This window comes from Triturus cristatus, chromosome 5_2 (genome assembly GCF_964204655.1).
Source record: "Triturus cristatus chromosome 5_2, aTriCri1.1, whole genome shotgun sequence".
Lineage (NCBI taxonomy): Eukaryota > Metazoa > Chordata > Amphibia > Caudata > Salamandridae > Triturus > Triturus cristatus.
The window spans coordinates 105,534,288-105,552,135 of record NC_140588.1 but is presented as its reverse complement, the minus strand read 5'-3'; the positions used below and the strand labels follow the sequence as shown (position 1 = coordinate 105,552,135).

The 17,848-nt window shown below is 44.9% G+C and overlaps 1 protein-coding gene across 1 annotated transcript in view; it reads right to left on the bottom strand.

The window, feature by feature from the left end:
* Positions 1-17,848, bottom strand: part of TNFRSF11A (TNF receptor superfamily member 11a) — a 179,545-nt gene that overhangs the window by 115,214 nt on the left and 46,483 nt on the right. Inside the window, exon 2 of the mRNA XM_085606896.1 lies at positions 6,367-6,436. Within this exon, the coding sequence (XP_085463022.1) occupies positions 6,367-6,436 (70 nt within the window). The remainder of the gene's footprint in view (positions 1-6,366; positions 6,437-17,848) is intronic.

Sequence of the window (17,848 nt, the reverse complement as noted above, 5' to 3'; positions counted from 1 at the left end):
ATTTCACTCAGTCACTTTTCCAACACCGCTGCGTCATAACCTTACGCCTGCTTGAAGCAGGCATAAGGCTTGACGCACCATGTTGCAGATTGGCTGGGTTGGAACAGTGCTGGAGTTGCGTCACGCCCGTGACACTACTCCAGCACTGCGCCAACCTTACGCCGTCAGATGCAACGTGCATCTGCATTTCCTTGCGCCATGGCACGCCGCATTGTAAATGCGGCGCATCCGTGGTGGCGCAAGGATTGTAATGCGTGTCACAAGTTTCCTGGCGCATCCCTGATGATTTGCAGGTATGTGCCAGGAATTGTAAATCTGCCCCAAGATGGTTACAGTAGTTAATAGTTGCGTCTGGTTGAAAAGGTGCAATGCTTGTGAGCTGGGGACATGTGGGAAGTGTTTTAGTGGTGTGCGGGGTGGAGTAGAGGAATGCACTTCTCATGTTGCTCCGATTGTGTCACTGCACTTACAATTGGAATAAATGACTTTTAGAGGCCTGGTGACCTGGCACTCCTTCGGGTTAATGACTGGCACACACAGTGGCTGTGTCTCATGTGGATGTACTGGGCTGGCTGTGGTTGTTCACTAGTCCCAGGTCCACCCGTTGTATCAACTGCAGCAAGGGGGTTGTGGAGCATGGAACCTGTCCACTCCCCTTCCCAATTCAATCCATTAGACGTGCACCCCTTCCTCGGGTTTCAAGAGGGGAACTTCTGCCCAAGGGAAATATATGCAAAAAAAGTCCTTTGGGGAAACTACACACCAAGGTTCGTGCTGGCTGGGGTTGAAATCCTTGCTGAACAGGGATTTGTGAATCTCGTGATCAGATATCTTGCTAAAAAGGCCATGCCCCCTCGTTCTCGGTTACTGTAAGATCTCTTTCAGACTATGTGAGAACTGCATCTGTCAAAGCCCTCAGGGCCTGTGTTGTAAGTGGACACAGTGTAAAGCACATTCACAGTCTGCATCCTTCAGTGGAACGGAGTTTCCTTTAAGGGGGATCTATCAATGACAGTTATATAGTGTGGATATTTAAGAACTTGCTGTAGTTCTTTCTTTTGCAGCAGTGATTTGCTGCTGAAAGTTGGAGCTAGTGGAAGGCATTCCCCTGACCTCGTTATGCTATGGTGTTTTTTGTTCAGTGCTGCTGCATGTCTTCAAAACCGGAGAGCCTTGGGAGGCACCGATGTGTGAAATTTGTTACTGACAATTTCGGTAGCACAAGGTATCACAATCGGTCTGGCTCTTCATCATCACAGGCATTCTCCTTATCAAAGTAAGCCCTTTTAAGAGAGCTTTGTTTGCTAGGCACTTGATACTAATGTGTGTGGGATTTTATTCACAAATTGCATTTTGTAGTACTACAAAATACTATTCACAAACCTACGAGTGTAAATCTCTACCTCTCCTATCTTTTCTATGGGGACGTCTTACGCTTACTATTTAGTATGAGATGTGGGAGGGGCAAGGGGAGTGGCATGGAGAAAGGAGCATACTTACTACCAAATGGGAGGAGTTTAGGGAGGAGTTTGAGGGGTTTAGTGAAGGTTAGGGAGGAGTTTGGGGGTGGGTGTGCAGCCACCCACAAAAGAGTAAGCCCATCGCTAGTCACAGAAGATTAAATAAAAAATAAATTCCCATCTGAACAAAAAACGTTTTTATTATGCAGTAATAATTATTAAAAGTAATGAGTAATATTTTTATTAGAATAATGTTAGTATATTTATTATATTTTACCAAAGATTATTTTAACATTAATGTTTAAATTTCAAAAAGTTATTCAAATATTTCATGATAAAATAATAAACATACTATTTTTAGATTTTTTAGACAAGAAATTATATTTATTTATATTTTTAAGGATTTTAAATAATATGTTTCCTATGGGATTTTATTTTTAGTCCCTACCTCTATTATTTTTTCTGGGAGGGTGTTGCCGTATCAGTGGCTGGCCTTGTGTGGTGCTGGACTTGCTACTGTTTTTTCCCAGTAGTAACGCACAAATTTAGCTACACCCTCTTTTTCAGGGGGTGGAGACATAAAAGTCAACAATTTTGAGTAACTTTACACTCAGATTTTGTGAATAGTCACAAGTAGTAAAGTTATTTAAAAAATGTAAGAGTTAATTACATGTGCAAATTACACACAGGTGTAATTTATATTTGTGAATAACCTTGTGTGTATCACCTACAGCTTTTCGGTTTGCGTCTTCAGTTATATTACGCTCTGAGCTATGTAAGCCAAATGGGGGGAAAAACAAGACAATATTATCACTCTTGGATATTGGAGTGATGCACATGTCAGACGTATATAAGATAGTTCCTTTACATCATTTCGGATGCGCAATGGTACCCTATAGCCTGCCGGGAGCAGACTACCAAGGTACACTACCTTTGCTTTACAGACACCAGGTATGCCTTCTTTATTTTGTGTGTGTATTTTCCTTCTGAGGTAAATCAACGTAGTTACGATATTTGTGTTTAAAAAATGAAGGTGTAATTTTCCTGAGAATAGATAAGACAGTAGCATTTCATAATTTCATTGGTAGTAGGCAGTCACATTCGGTATGTGCTGGTCTTATAGATTTACCATCTGGAACATGTACGCCCCATACATACATGTCAGAAGCACAAAATGTCAGTGCGGACTTAGGCATCTTACTGGCTGATAGTTGTGATGGCTGTGGGTTTTCCAATCATTATCATTACCCAATATATCTCTGCGTCAGCAGGCTACGTGCAGGCTAGTATTTCTGTGGTTATCCTCTGTGGCAGATGTGCACATGTGCCATCATTCTCCTGCCATTCCTTAGCCAACTCAGGATTCATCATTCTTCTTTGAGCAAAGCTTTGTAAGTTGCTATGCTGCATGAGAAGTCAATTTGTCTTCAGGTCATTGGTACAGCTGTGGCATCCTGACCTATTCTGGTACATTGCATGCACCCTGAGGGCTTCCTGGGACGTTCTGTCTGTGTCTCCCTTTTCTAGGTGGATCTAGTCATTGAGTAAGGGAGATTGGCTGAACTTCCACCAACAGAATACTTTTAGTGCTGCCCTAGGTAGTCAGCTATTTTGAGTTACGTTCTTTTGTAGACGGGTATCGTCAATGGTTCAAAATACGGGTATCTCATTGATATTCCTTTGCAGCAGTTGCATTGCTAGTAATTCCAAACATTCACTTGTTTTTTTTCAGTGGGGGACTGCACTGCTGTTCCGACATAGTTGGTGCATAACTTATAAACTTGGAAGCCATGTGATATTTGTCCACATTAGAAGTAAGGATATAGAAAATCAAACCTCCTTAGGTCATGACCATACGTAACTCCTTTAGGCTATAAACTATCCGTCACATGTGTATAGGTAACTCCCTGCCCCTTAGGACCTCAGGTCGGTCGTCTTACATCCTCACCACCAACAAAACACAAATATCTCCCCCTACCTTTCCCTCCCTCAGTCCCTACCTTTGCCCAGCCCTTTTCTTGGTTTCTGGTTTATTGCTTTATAAGCATCTAACCTACAGGCTGACTACACTGTGAAGGACTGGAAGCATCTAGATGGACTGATATCTCCCTGACTTCAATATACAGCAAGAGAAGAATGTCTTGTAGCCAACACGAGGCTCCAACTGAGGCTGATCAGCAACTCCTAAACGAAGGCTTCTAGCATCAACGAGCCCTCCACCAGACCAGGATTTGTACCTGTATAGTGGAGTCCCGCACCTTTCAGGACTTTTCCTCAGTCACCTCGGCGATCAATTTACAGACCGGGGTTTTAGACGTGGGTTGTTATGTGGGTAACTTCAATGTGCTTCTCGATACTAATGTATAAACAATTATGCTCTGTTTCTATTCTTTTTTGATACTCTAATAACATGTTTGAATTTAAAAAAAGAAGTAAGCTCTTATGGCCTTTAATAGTTATTCAGAAAACTTTTAGGTGATTTGTCCATACAAGCCTCAATATCCTTATGGCCAAAGGAGTCGCCAAAGAATGATTTTCATCCTACCAGTCTGTTCTTGGGACTTGGGAACTCATGCCAGGGCCTGGTATATTGGACCATTGCTACCTTGCCCTTTGTAAGCTTAACAAGTAGAGAAGATCATTCAGGTATCTAGCCGCTTCGCTATCCTTAGATTCAAACATCGAGCCCAGCTTAATCCATTATCAAATACAAAACGTAAGTACTTACAATATTTTACTTGTTGTAACTTTAAGCTGATCAACTTCAAACATTCGATCTCACCAAATACCTCTATTTTGGTTTTCTATTTAATAATCTTGATCCATTTCTGTACAGTATCTACAGACAACCCCAGGTGCCTTCTGCATTCAGACCCTGGAGGATTCGACAATGCGGAAGTGTGTGTACATAAGCAGGTAAGCACATTTTAAGTGGAAACTGATATCCTTCAGACAAAATGAGAAGGAACTCAATTATTCATAAACTGAACAGCAGTGAGGCATATCTCTATTTGGCACTGGCAGATGTCATAACCATGAACCATAGGGTAATTTGCCATACAAGATGTAGCCTGGCCAATGGTATAGTGGGGAGTGCCTGTAGTATACTTAATAATAAAGGTGTAATATCTCGGGGGCCAGATTCTGCCAGTGCAGTAGTGAATTCAATGTATGGGTAGCTGTGGAGGCTAAGAGAGGTAACACCATCACTTATAGGTGCTGCTGGACTTAGCTCTTAAAGTAAGCCCATCATATATTATTTTGGGTCACACTTTACAGAATAAATCAAGTAAAGTTAGAGAATATGGCTATGGATGAGATTTATTCTCCACACTAAAAACAGAGACACATTATGTTTCTTTTTAGGATTCAGGGGCATGACCATAATGCCTACCTCCCTACTGCTTTAAAAGACTGATTGAATGCCGCTTCCACCAGAGTGTACAAGGGTTTAAACAGTTCTATTGCAGAGACCACCAGATTCTAATGGAAATGAGTACTCGTGGTAACAATCTGCAAACACTCTCTTGATGGAACTTCTTAAGAATGTCTAGCTTTAAGAATATTTTTAACTATTTTTTCTAGATGGGTTTGAAAATCATGTAACTAATTTTAAAAGTGTTTTTTTGTCATATGTCAAGAAATGGGCATAGACTGTACTACTAGCCGAGGGCACTTTGTCAGATTTTGCCAGTTCGATTGTTTTCATTTTCTGCATGATATCTAAACAGTGTTAGATTTGCCACCACCCAATGGCAGTGAACAGGCACAGCTGGCAAATGAGTCAGTGTCATCTGTATTGTTTTGCAGCATGTGAGACCCCTTACGCCAATCCTAACTTTCCATAAGGATCATTCTGAATGTTGGGATTTGCAGGTTCACACCTATGATAGAGAAACATGGAATCACAAGGACCATAAGGTAAGGCGTGCTGCCTAAAGATGCAGGCATGGCTGAAAACTGGAACAAGGCATGGAGTCAGTTGGTCGCTATGTGGATTGCCCATTCCCTGGCTAGTAGCAAAGTAGTGATTGGTTGTCATTAGAACTGTACCATCATTGCATTCAGAGGGCGTGTATACCACAAGTGTGCATATGGTAGGGTGATGGCTATCACAGAAAAAGTGGTTTAGCTGGCCTGCAAGACTTACAACGTAGAAACTCAGTTCCCAGAACTGTTATGTGGCCTCACCCAGCCCGGCCGATTTTGCCAAGTCCATGTGTGACCATCCATTCAGTAGTGTTTTTTTTGGTTGCATTTTGTGACTTGTAGTCTTGTTTATTCTACTTTAAAACCAAGACTACAAGTCCCACAATGCAAAGAAAAAAACAGGACTAGAGCAGCCAGTCATGTACCTGGGAAACCTGGCAGCTGTGCCCACTAGCCCTTACCACCAGAGGGGCATTATCAGGAAAATGCTCAAACTGTAGGTGAGTTCTCATGTGGATGCCAGGTATGAGTAGCTCCTTCACTCTTTCTTTGCATTCTGGCTCTTACTGCCTTACTGTCCCCGTTCTAACAGCAGGGTTAAAAGTACCAAAATGCAAACAACAAAAAAGACTGGACGACAGTACTTACACCTGACTTTATGCCTGTTTTAAGGGATCCCGGGCGAGAGGTGCATGTAGGCTGTGCAGTCAAAGCCTTACTTCCCAAAGTACATTTAATTTGGGTAATATGTCGGGGCTTTTTTGTTGTGGGATAATTTTTCCTGCACGGTACTCGTAAAAAGCTTTGTACTTGCCTACTGTACTGTTTTTTTAATATTTTCTGGTAAAACCAGTATCTACATAAAAATACATAACACACCATTTTTACACAAGCAGACCCTCCCACCTATTGTGCATCTATGCAGCATCAAGATGAGCGTTCAGCGAGTTAGCAGCATGTCAAATACTCCATTTACCTGGCTCACATTTCATGCAGCATCTTCCAAGGTGCTCGTATTGCTTCACCGGGTCACAGGTGTGCGTGATCTGCAGAGAAAGTCGTGGGAGCAAAGCAAACACACAAAAATGATAAGATTTCACAACAGGGGCTTTCCTTCAAAATCCAACCTTCTGCAAAATCAGTTCAGCGTGTCGGAGAATCCAGTCAGCGTTTAGCACTGACGGTGCGGAGTGCTGAGTTGGCCCAAAATCAAAGAAACATTTAAAACATGAAGCATTTCCACAACAAGACCGCTGTAAGCTCCACAGTTTGCACGGATCTGACAAAGGAACGTTTGAAGTCCCGTTCAACAAAAACAGGCGAAGCAATGTGACCTGTGAGGCGCTGTTACTACCTTTGCTCTAGTCATGCAGGCCTTCTTCAGGAGTCCATCGTTTAACATGCTGGAGCACAGACAACTGGTTGAATAGGCAAGATGCGAGGAATATCTCATTGCACAAAGACTGTCCGACTCTTTATTATTTGTGAGAAGGCTAGGCTAGCTGGCCACAACTTGCCTGGCACTGCCAACTTAAGTACAGTGGGGCAGATTTACAAGCCCCATGCGCCACTTTTAGTCCGTCGTTGCGCCACTTCTGTGACGCAGCGGCAGCATAAACCATGCGCCACGTAGCGCCTTATTTACAACGTGACGCATCTAGGGAGATGCATCACGTTGTAAAGCCCTGCACCACATAAAACCTGCATTAGGTTTCATGTGGGCGTTCCTGCGCAGGGTGGGCGTTCCGTCGCAGGAATGCCTTGTTAACGTGACGCACTGAGTCACTATCCCGCGGCTGCTGCGACAAATCCTTACGCCTGCTTGAGGCAGGCGTAAGAAGTGGCGCACCACGTTAGGTATGGGCGGCCCCTGTGCATTGCTGGAGCCGCATTGCACTTGCGACACGACTCCAGCAATGCGCCGCCCTTATGCCACAGGATGCGACATACATCGCCCTATCCTTGCGCCACGGTGCGCCGTATTGTAAATGCGACGCATTCGTGGTGGCGCAAGGAGATAGTTGCGTGTCACATCTTTTCTGGCGCATTCCTGCCGATTTGCAGAGATGCGCCTGAACTTGTAAATCTGCCCCAGAGTGAGGGTAGCGCTGACAGGCGAAAATCCTTCTGCGCTTTTTTTTAAATAACTGTGAGACATATGTAGCTATATTTTACTTGAAAACCAAACGTATTCAGTGTGCACAGCTCATCATTAGTCATGTGTCCCCCTCTGAAGAAAGCTTCCTTCCTTCCTCACCCCCACCACCACCACCACTAAACCCTAGCTTCTCCTTGCTAACATCCTCTGTGGTCAGAAGGTAGAACCCCGGCTTACGTTAGCAATTTGCTTGTCCCAGCCCTGGAGGGCAAACCCTGTTGTTCCAACTTGGCCACCACTCTTTTCCACCCATATCAGAGGCAGGGAGTGTTGCCCAAACCTCTGTGTATGTTATGGATTATTTTGGTAATTGCAAGAAGCTGACGGACAGGTAAACAGTATCTCATCCCCACCTAAAAACACGTGTGCTAATCAACTTAAGTTGCATGTGAGGTGAAACAAAGTCTATATTTCACCAATGATAAAGATTCATGAAGGCACGCTTGGTTGTTAAATTGAAATACACATTTTTGGGGGTAGAATAAGGAAAAGATTAAGCAATAGAGTTGCAATGTTTTGTTGTATGTGATATTCGTAGAGGTTTTTTAGTCAATCAGCATTTGTAGAGCATGGCACTGTCACCCCTGGCAGTATCTGGGCGATGGGGTGTGAGGTCTCCATTGAAAAGCAAGGGCTTGAGGAAACGGCGGGAAGAGGAAAGAAACCAGCAGAAAAAGCAAAACAGACGGCAGAAAAACAAGGGAGCAGAAAAGGCAAAACAGATGGCAGAAAAACGAGCAGAAGAAGGCAAAACAGAGCAGAAGATGGCAAAACAGAGGGCACAGAAACATGCAGAAAAGGCAAACCAGAGGGCAGAAAAACAAACAGAAAAGGCAAAACGGAGGGCAGAAAAACGAGCAGAATGGCAAAACAGAGGGCACAAAATGCAAAACAGAGCAGAAGGCAAAGCAGAGAGCAAAAAAGTGAGCAGTAGAGGCAAAATGGAGAGCAATAAAACGAGCAGTAAAGGCAGAACAGAGGGCAGAAGAAAGAGAAGAAATGGCAAAACAGAGCAGAAGAGGGCAAAACAGAGGGCATGAAAACGAGCAGTAAAGGCAAAACAGAGGGAAAATAAAACAAGCAGAAAAGGCAAAACAAAGGGCAGAAAAACGGGCAGAAATGGCACAAACAGAGGGCAGCAGGTAGACAGGCAGCAGAGGTATGAAGACTGCGGGCAAGTTGGACAGAACTGTTGCAGGAGAAGCTGGCACGAATACCTGCTCATTATTATTTCCTCACAAAAAACTGGCGAAAAGAAACAGTGTGAGCCATTGTTAGGGGGGGAACGACGACTTGCTTTTCCATTAATTCCATCTAAAGTGAGGGAGTTGTACAGTACGAAAGTAATAAAAAGTTCTATTTGTGCACTATTAAGCCTCAGCAAGGTGAGTCTTTGATGCACTATGTGTCAGTGCATCCCAGGGTGAGTGGAGATAAATGGTCGTCATCCTAGAGTTCCAGACCTTGCAAGTGTGTTTCTAAAGTGTTAGACTGGAATTTCGGTCAGTCTGCCACTACCAGATGTGCTAGCTAGAAAGGACTCATGTGTGGGCCGTTTTTGGCCCTGTGGGTCATGACGGAGGGAAAAAAACACGCTCACACACTAACTACTTAAAGCTTGCCCATCTGACAGTGCCAGACTGCCTGAAATTCCAGTCCAATTCTGATTTGAGTGTAACACAAGAAAGAGTAACAGTGTGCAGTTGCTGACCAGGTTTTAACAGTGTCAGAATGTTCAACATTGTGGTGCTGTTGTAGTTGTGGTAGTGAGGGTTTACGCAGCAAGGACGCCAGGGCCAACAAAATGGTAAAAATGTCAGTTCTCAACGACGCACATCCTCCATTAAAATGAAAAATAAGTGCAGGAAGGGTGCAGAATAGAAGTGTAAGAATAGCATTGTAGCAGGCGCTCAGATGGATAACATACGTATTTTGTTGGTGGTGACCTATTCCCTGTGTGTCAGCCTTTAGTGTTGTGTGGGTTACAGAAAAATGTAAGGGCACATAAAGGGTGCATGTTGTGTTTTGATTGACTAGGCAGGCATGGGAACATGCTGTTAGGGCACAACAAGTTATTGCAGAAAAAAAGAAACGTAGAAAGGGTGTGTTTGCTTTTTACGTGTTAGGTAAATCTGAGGAGGCCCTAGGTACTCACGATTCTTTTCTTATTGGACATGTGAAACTCCTATTAATTGGTTTGAAATGTCGTTATGTTGTCAATGTTGAGGTTTCCTGCCATTCCCTAATGTCTATTGTCAAATATCATTGGAGTGAGCTGGGTCCCAGTAGCTTGTTCAGAAAGACATGAAGATACCGTTGCCAATGAAGCCCAGAACTTACTTCCCTTAGGGGTTCGAGACAAATTCTTCCAAGGCCACGATGTAGATACGCGTCATGTGTTCCTATGCACAGACCGCAGTCCTGTTTAGAAATATTAAAGCCAATGCTGATTACGCTGGACTCCGCTCATTGTTTACCGTGGAACTCTCTTAATAGGAACTCACTCCCCTCAACAACATCGTCAATTTTGTCATTGCACTCTTTACAGCTTGTCCAGAATAATACCTACCATCAAGCAGGTTGGGTCTCATACAAAAACACACCACAGTTCAAGGTACTAACTTCCCCATTCAAAGCAATCCACAGCCGAATCATTAACTCTAAGTCACATGCTACCTCCAACCCTCCTACTATGCTCTCCGGCCTCCCCTTCTCGACTGTACTGGCGCTCACGTTCCCTCAACATTCAGATCTATTCAGCAGCATACACCTCTGCTGTGAAACACCACCATCACCAACATGGAATCACTTCACCCAACCTGGGATTTAAAGAAAAGTCAAAGCCCAACCTTTTCCCAATTTGTGAACCTAGGTTCATAGAAATCTTGTATCTCCACCTTATGCAATCTGTCTTCTTCTCCCCTGCCCACAGAACCTTGAAGCCAAAGTATCTTAAAAGTTTAATCATTGCAAACACAATATATGTTATTAATATATGTTATGTACTATATGAATTTGTTTCCCACCACTCATCCATCACATAAACTTTATGTAACCATCTCAATTGTAATTCTGCTGTACTGTAGCACGCGGAACCAGAACCCTTCTAGTACAGGGGAAAACTAACCGTAACAAATAAACAATTAAAAATGACAACAAAAGGCCCTTCAGTCGGTCTCTCACACGTCTGTGGTGCTAAACGTCTGAGGAATTTTTGGACTGTGGAAGAGGCATATCCAAGGAGGTTTACAGCAGCCCTTCCATTTTCTGTGTTTTTTTCTGTTGATTTGAGTGCAAGAGGTAGTGACCGCTGCCTGTAAAGGGTAGGCGGAAATGGGCCTAATCATGAGCCATAGTTTTGTTCAGCAAATTGTCCATTTCACATGTACATAAGGCTTATTCAACCTTTTAATCACTGCTTCGAGAAAGCAGTAAACTAAATGAAGTAATTTCGTAGCAGTGGCACTAAATAAATAATACAATTAACTAATGACTATAAATGTTTACAGGGCAGCATTCATCAATTACTTGGCTTCTTTGTGTCATGTGCCAAACTAGCCAGCATGATCCATTCAGAGGAGGTTCTCCACTGAAGGATTTAGTTTAGTGTGGGCTGTAGCTTTGGAGGGTATGGGTCATCCTCATAAATGTGTTCCCTAAGGGGGTTAGGTGACTTTCCATCCTAACCCATACCAAAGTGAAGTGTGAAGTGTGTGGTGGGCTCTCTCTTCTCTGTGATTTTGGAGATTTGGTTCTTGAAGCCCTCAGCATAATCAACCATCACAGTGCTGTTGTGTAGGAGCAATGGAACTCACACCCTTTTAAATAACCTAGGTGTCAAAGTCTTTTTAGTGCACTGTTTATGAATCATCTATTTCTTTTCTGTGTGTACTGTTTGTGGTCTAGGTTCTAAGGTAAACATTCTGCTGGTTCTTGTTTCCTCGTTTCCTTGTACTTGAAACAGGATTTTTCCTATCTTGCACTGTTTCTGACTTTGATGTCTGCAATGTACTATTTGTGGTTGTATCTGGTATTTCCCAGCTCAGTACTGCTTTGTGTCACGTTAACCCCTGTACTCGGTGGCTCTCTTCTACCTTATTTCTCCTGTCCCAAAATATTCAAATCTGAGGATCTCCTTCCACGAGACCAATGCGCCCGGGCTGCATTTCCATTGAAAGTCCTTGTCTTTGGGGTTCTTTGTCCCAGGAGATAAATGAATGTAGACTGACAGAAAAGATTGAACAATAGACAAACACCTATCCAGGGATAGATAAACAGAGCAAGGCACGACTTTGCTGTCTGTACCCAATGAGAGGCAGCCCTTATGTCTGTAAGGGGTCATAGGTGTCAGTGCTTTCTGAGAGAGGAGAGACACAGTTGTGCTGAAATTGAGTTTTACGTATCTGTAAGCTCAACAAAGGATTGTTCTCCAACAGGTGAGAGAGAGATGAATGAATGGAGGGATTTATAAAGCACACGGCTACTCCACGAGTATCCCGGTACTAGGCAAGTGGGACATATCTGGGCACGTGACTGATTATTCTTTAAACAGGGAGTTTTTCAGTTGCTTACGGAATGCTTTTATGTCAGGTAGGCAACTGAGAGAAAACGGAAGGTCATTCCGGAATTTGGCCATCAGTAGTGAGCAGGCTGAGCCACCCCATGTGTTCTTTTTTGTACGTGGGATGGATAGGAGGTGAGCTGATTGTGAACGTAGTGCTCCTTGCGGACAGTAGTTGGTCATTCTCTCTAACAGATAGGCAGGACCTGTTTTGTAGAAGGCCGAGTGTGCCACTTTAAAGACGATCCTATTCTTTACTTGCAACCAGTGTAGCCGTTTACGATAGTGAATAATCAAGGAGTGCTTTGGGAGCTTATACAGTAGACGAACGACCATATTTTTGACTTTTTGGAATCTATGTGTCAGGCAGTCTGGTGGTCCTATATACGGTACATTTGCGTAGTCCAGTCTAGATAGAATCAGATCCTGGACCTCAGTCTTTTGGGCATCCCAGGAAAGCAGTTAAATGAATTTCCTCAGCATTTGAAGAACCCAGCAAGAATTTTTAACCACAGCTGACATTTGAGGGTTTACTGATTTCTCGCACTATCATTAGGGTTGGGAGCCAGGCAGTGGGATGTACAGGCCCCTGACCAACCCTGGTTGGGGTCCGGTCCAAATAGCAAGACCTATGTCTTATCTGGTTGGGTTTGTAGAGTATTGCATTTGAGCCAACTCAATACTGCCGTCATGCAGGCTGCAAAGTTTTTTTTAGCCTTATGGTAATTTTTATTATATGTCAGCAGCAGTTGGGCGTCATCCGCGTAGGAGACTACTTGGATGCCGAAGGAATCTATAAGGTGTGCCAACAGAATCATATATATATTAAAAAGAGTGGGCCTCAGGACAGAGCCCTGGGGAACACCGTATTTGATTGGTTTTGTTTCAGAGCGGAATAGTTTGAGCCAAACCGCCTGTTCCCTTTATTTTATGATAGATTCTAGCCAGGCTAAGGCCTTGCCCTCTATCAAAATAGTGGTGATCTGGTTTAGCAGGATTTCATGTGAGATCGTTTTGAATGCCGCAGAGAGATCCAGTAGGGTCAGGGGGCATTGTGTCGGGCACCTAGTGTGAATTTAAGGGAGTCTGTGATCTTCAGCAGTGCGGATTCAGTGCTATGCCGGGAACAAGCAGTCAAGCATTTCACCATCTGGATTACCAATGCTAGTCACCTCCATCAAACCAGCCAAGCCCCGCGGATCCACCAAACAAGCCAGCTGGTACACACCAGAACTCAGGACAATGAAATAAAGCTGCAGACAATTGGAGAGAAAATTGTGCACCAGCAGAGACCATGCAGACCAAGCCACCTTCAAGTCACCTTCAAGCCAGCCCTCAATGAATACCACCGACGACTCATAGACGCCAAAAAGGACGCCATGGCAGACTGCCTCAAAGCAAGCGCCAACCACAACAAGGAACACTTCAGCATCATCAGAGAGTTCTCCTGTCCAACGGCTCCCAAGAAAACAATCCCTCCTTCAAAGGAACTCTGCGACGCTCTAGCAAACGATTCCCAAACAAGATATTTACCATCTACAGGATCTTCGAACCCCAACTCACCGACCTCCACAGCCTCCTCACTCCAACGAAAGCCCCCCATGACCAGCAACTCACCACATGGGAACAGCTCACCACACAGCACACCAAAGCCATCACGTACTCCATCCATTCTAGAGCTCCCACTGACCCTTGCTCCCACTGGCTCTTCAACCAAGGAAGTTAGGATATCACCCACCAACTCACAACCATCTTCAACGCATCCATTACCACAGTCACCTTTCCCACCATATGGAAACAAGTAAATTCAGACCCCTCCTCAAGAAACCCTCCACTACCCGAGTGAACTCCAGAACTACTGCCCCATCTCGCTGCCCCTTTCCCTGCCAAAGTCCTGGAGAAGACCATCAACCGGCCGGCCGCCGAATATCTGGAGAGAAACAACCTTCTAGATGCCTCCCAATCTGGTTTCCACATCAACCACAGCACCGCCGCAATGAGAACACCCGCACTGCACTCGACAGGAGAGAATTGGCAGCCCTAATCCTCCTTGACCTCTCTGCAGCATTCGACACCATATCCCACCACACACTTATCCAGGGAGATACACTCAGATGGATTGCATCATTCCTCATGAGACAAACAGAGAGGCCACCTACCTCCCTTCACCTCAGAACCCAAGAGCACCATCTGCGGCGTCTCTCAAGGTTTACCTCTCAGCCCCACCCTATCCAACATCTACATGACTCCTCTAGCCGACATTATCAGAACCCATAATCCCAGCATCATATCCTATGCCGACAATATCTAGCTCATCCTCTCAGTCTCAGCAGACCCCACCACCACTAAGATCAAGTCCCACAACTGCATGAAGAATGTCACCGACTGGATGAAGGCCAACTGCCTGAAGCTTAACACTGACATAACTGAAGTCCTGATCTTTGGCAACCACGCCACCCCCTGGAACGACACTTAGTGGCCAGCTGAACTCTGACCCACTCCCACTCCAACAGACCATGTCCCGAACCTCTTCATCGTCCTGGACAGCAAACTCACCATGAAATACAGATCAATGCAGTCTCCTCTGCCTGCTTCTACACACTTTGCATGCCCAGAAGAATCTTCAAATGGCTCCACCTCGGCACGAGAAAAACAGTCACACATGCCGTAGTCACCAGCTGGCAGGAACCACCACCGAACTCATGAGAAGACTCCAGACGAAACAGTACTCAGCAGCCAGACTCATCCTCAACCTGCCCTTACTGCTCCCCACCCAGAAAAGAAGCTAATTCAAGATACTGACACATGCCTACAAAACACTCCACAACCAAGGACCAGCATACATGAACCACCACCAGAACATCCATCAACCATCCAGACCTTTGCTCTGCTTCCCTCTCCCTTCTTTCCTTCTCCTACCTCGCCTCCATGTCCTGGAATGGCCACCCCCGCCATCTCCGAACATTGAACACCGAAGTTGAATAGTTGTGTTAGTACTGTATAGTTCTGATTTAGGCTACTCATATGGGTCCACTTTTTTCCTGACAGGGGCCACAGGAGACAAGTTACAATGGGTGATATACATTCCGGAAGCTGCAAGTTGACATCACTTACAGCCTGGTCTGTATATGAGGGAATTTTCGCACCATCTCTGTTTGCGCACCATCGCTGTTTGATCGTCATCTATTGCATTCTCAAAAATGCTCAACTACAGTTACTGTCCAGCTAGGGTGTGAGGTCAGTCCGCTCTTTTGCATTCTTCCTTCACAGTCCTTCCCCGAGCCTGGCTGTGTGTTGGCAATTATGGGCATTTGAAATTCGCTCAATGGTAAGATTGTGGGTGCCAGTGCTGGAGCAGAGTTTTCTGTTGAAAATTTATCGAGTTTTAAGCTCCAGTTTTCCGTGGAAGTAGGGAGAATTTATATGCGCCGATCTGCAGCACCTGTCGTACTTTAGAATTTGGGACCGCGTAGGAGGCAGGGCCCTACCCCTGTCTATCTCGGTAATAGTGAAGCGCGAATGGTCAATGCGGTATGTACAAGTGCTTTGTGTAACGTTCTAGCTATGAATGCACTGTGTATACGCTATTTCACATCACTACGTGGGTTCCATTTTGTATCGGTGGCCATCTTATGGTTGCCCTCACATAGGCTATATAGTATGAAGCGAATACGGGCCTTTTAGAGCACATGTGCCTTTCCTTGACTTTTCTGTGACCTGGGCAGCTTGGCTCCGCTGCCCCGGGTCAAACTGGTCTCACGAGTTCCCCGTCCTCTGGCCACCTGTGATTAGCATCAGGGCTTGACACACCATAAAGTCTTTTCATCCTACACGAGCCTCCAGCTAATCTCTTTCACACCTGGCTGTTCCTGCTTTATGGCTTGTTTCCCAAAACAGGAGATGCTCATGTTTATTGGGGCCTATCGATATCTGATGTGGGATCTGGGCTTTACTGTATAAATAATTACGGGCTTGTTTAACTGGAATGTGGGATGGTCATCATGACTCTGCTTTTTCGTTTGTAATGTATACTTGTGATAGCCATATCGTAAACCTAGGAATGTATGCCTGAGGCAGGAAAATCTGTATTTAAGGAGATGCCCGTTACTGTGATTTTTAGCAGTCTCCTGAGAACATACACGCTGTTGTACTTCTAGGACGCCTGTAATTGGTCTGCAGCCAATAAACTGATCTTTGACTTCACCCAGAAGACTCTGTGTTTCTGTAGGTCTGAAACAGGAAGAAACCCGAAGTCATAGGGTGTGTTCCCCTGCACCGCTGGGCTTAAAATACCCAGTACTTCAGTTGGCGCCCAACGTTGGGCGATTTCAGCGGTACCGGTCCAAGCCAGAGGTTCGTGAGGAGCTTCGTGTGGAAATTCTGGAGGAAGGCCGCCACTTCATCGACCCCTGCATGTCGACGTGGTCCGAAGGTCTTTTCTGCGAAGTTCTCCGCGTCCCGACGGCTACGAAGAACTGCTGCCCTGATTAATCGCCCTGTTTTGGACCCTTGACGATTTTGGTAGAGCGAAACAATCGAGAGAGTATTCTGGTGACGCCATCGATCATCAATATTCAGTTAAGTATAAGTGGAGCGTCTCCCAGTTTGAATTTGGTATCCTTCGGGATCATTTCGATTTGGTGCTTGCAAGTCCCAAAGCCAGAGGACTCGTGTATTCACGAGACTATCGTATTCGATAATCCTTTGACGTTTGAAACTAGACTAGTGAGCGAAGATGCCTGGTTCTAGTGTATTTTGTAGATTGTTTTGTTTGGGTTGTGGAAGGGATTTCCAGTTAGAGGATTCATGTCCGGTTCCTCCAATTGGAACTCCTACTTATGAGCTTTATGTAAAACATGGCGTGGGCCCCATTGCATATAATGAAATATGGATCCGATACACCAGAAAGGACGGTGTTTAAAAATGGCCCCAAAATGGTAGTTTCGATACAGATATCTTAGATAATTTGGAAGTTAAATTGTTTAAAAAGAAAGCCCGGCCGGCGATGTTTGATTCTTTCCGCCTATGGCGAAAGGAAGCCAAACAGAAGGAAATAAAGCTAGCGAAAAGGGATAAGAGGGAAAGAGGTATGTCAGTGATGCAGGCAGCTGTGCAATTTAAAGATAATGAGGAGGAACAAAGGAATGAGCAATTACACAGACAGCGCAAATTAGGGATTGATAAATGTTACCCTGTTTTGTCACCCCTTGTGCAAGATGAGACAAAAGAGAAAGAAAATGATTCCCTAATGTCCCATTTGCTAAGTTCGCCACCCCATACGCGCAAAATGCCACAGCACCTCCACAGCTTGTAAATGCGCAGCCTCTAGTAAATATGCCGCAAGCCTTCCTGCAGCCGCCAGCTCCTCTTCAGCTGGCTCCTATCCCTGCAGTGCAGCCCCCTCAAGGACCGCCAGCTTTGCTACCTGTTACCCCCGCGCTTTCTGCGACTTTGCCTAGCACGCCAGCGGCTTCCCCTGGCGCTCCTTCTTACACTACCCCGGTACCTGTATCTGAGTCTGTTTTTCTTCCCTCTGTCTATCCCCCTGTTTTCGCCTCAACTTCTCCTTCAGCACGACAACGACTAGCTAATGTAGTTACTAGTCTAATGTCGCCTCTCTTTGGGTCATCTAGTGCGACTCCTGGTTTACAGCGTAAGCAATTGCGTAGTCAGCTACCTGGTCCCGAAGAGAAAGAGGTGTTAGATCATCTGGCGCGTAGGTGGATTGGTTTCCCTTCA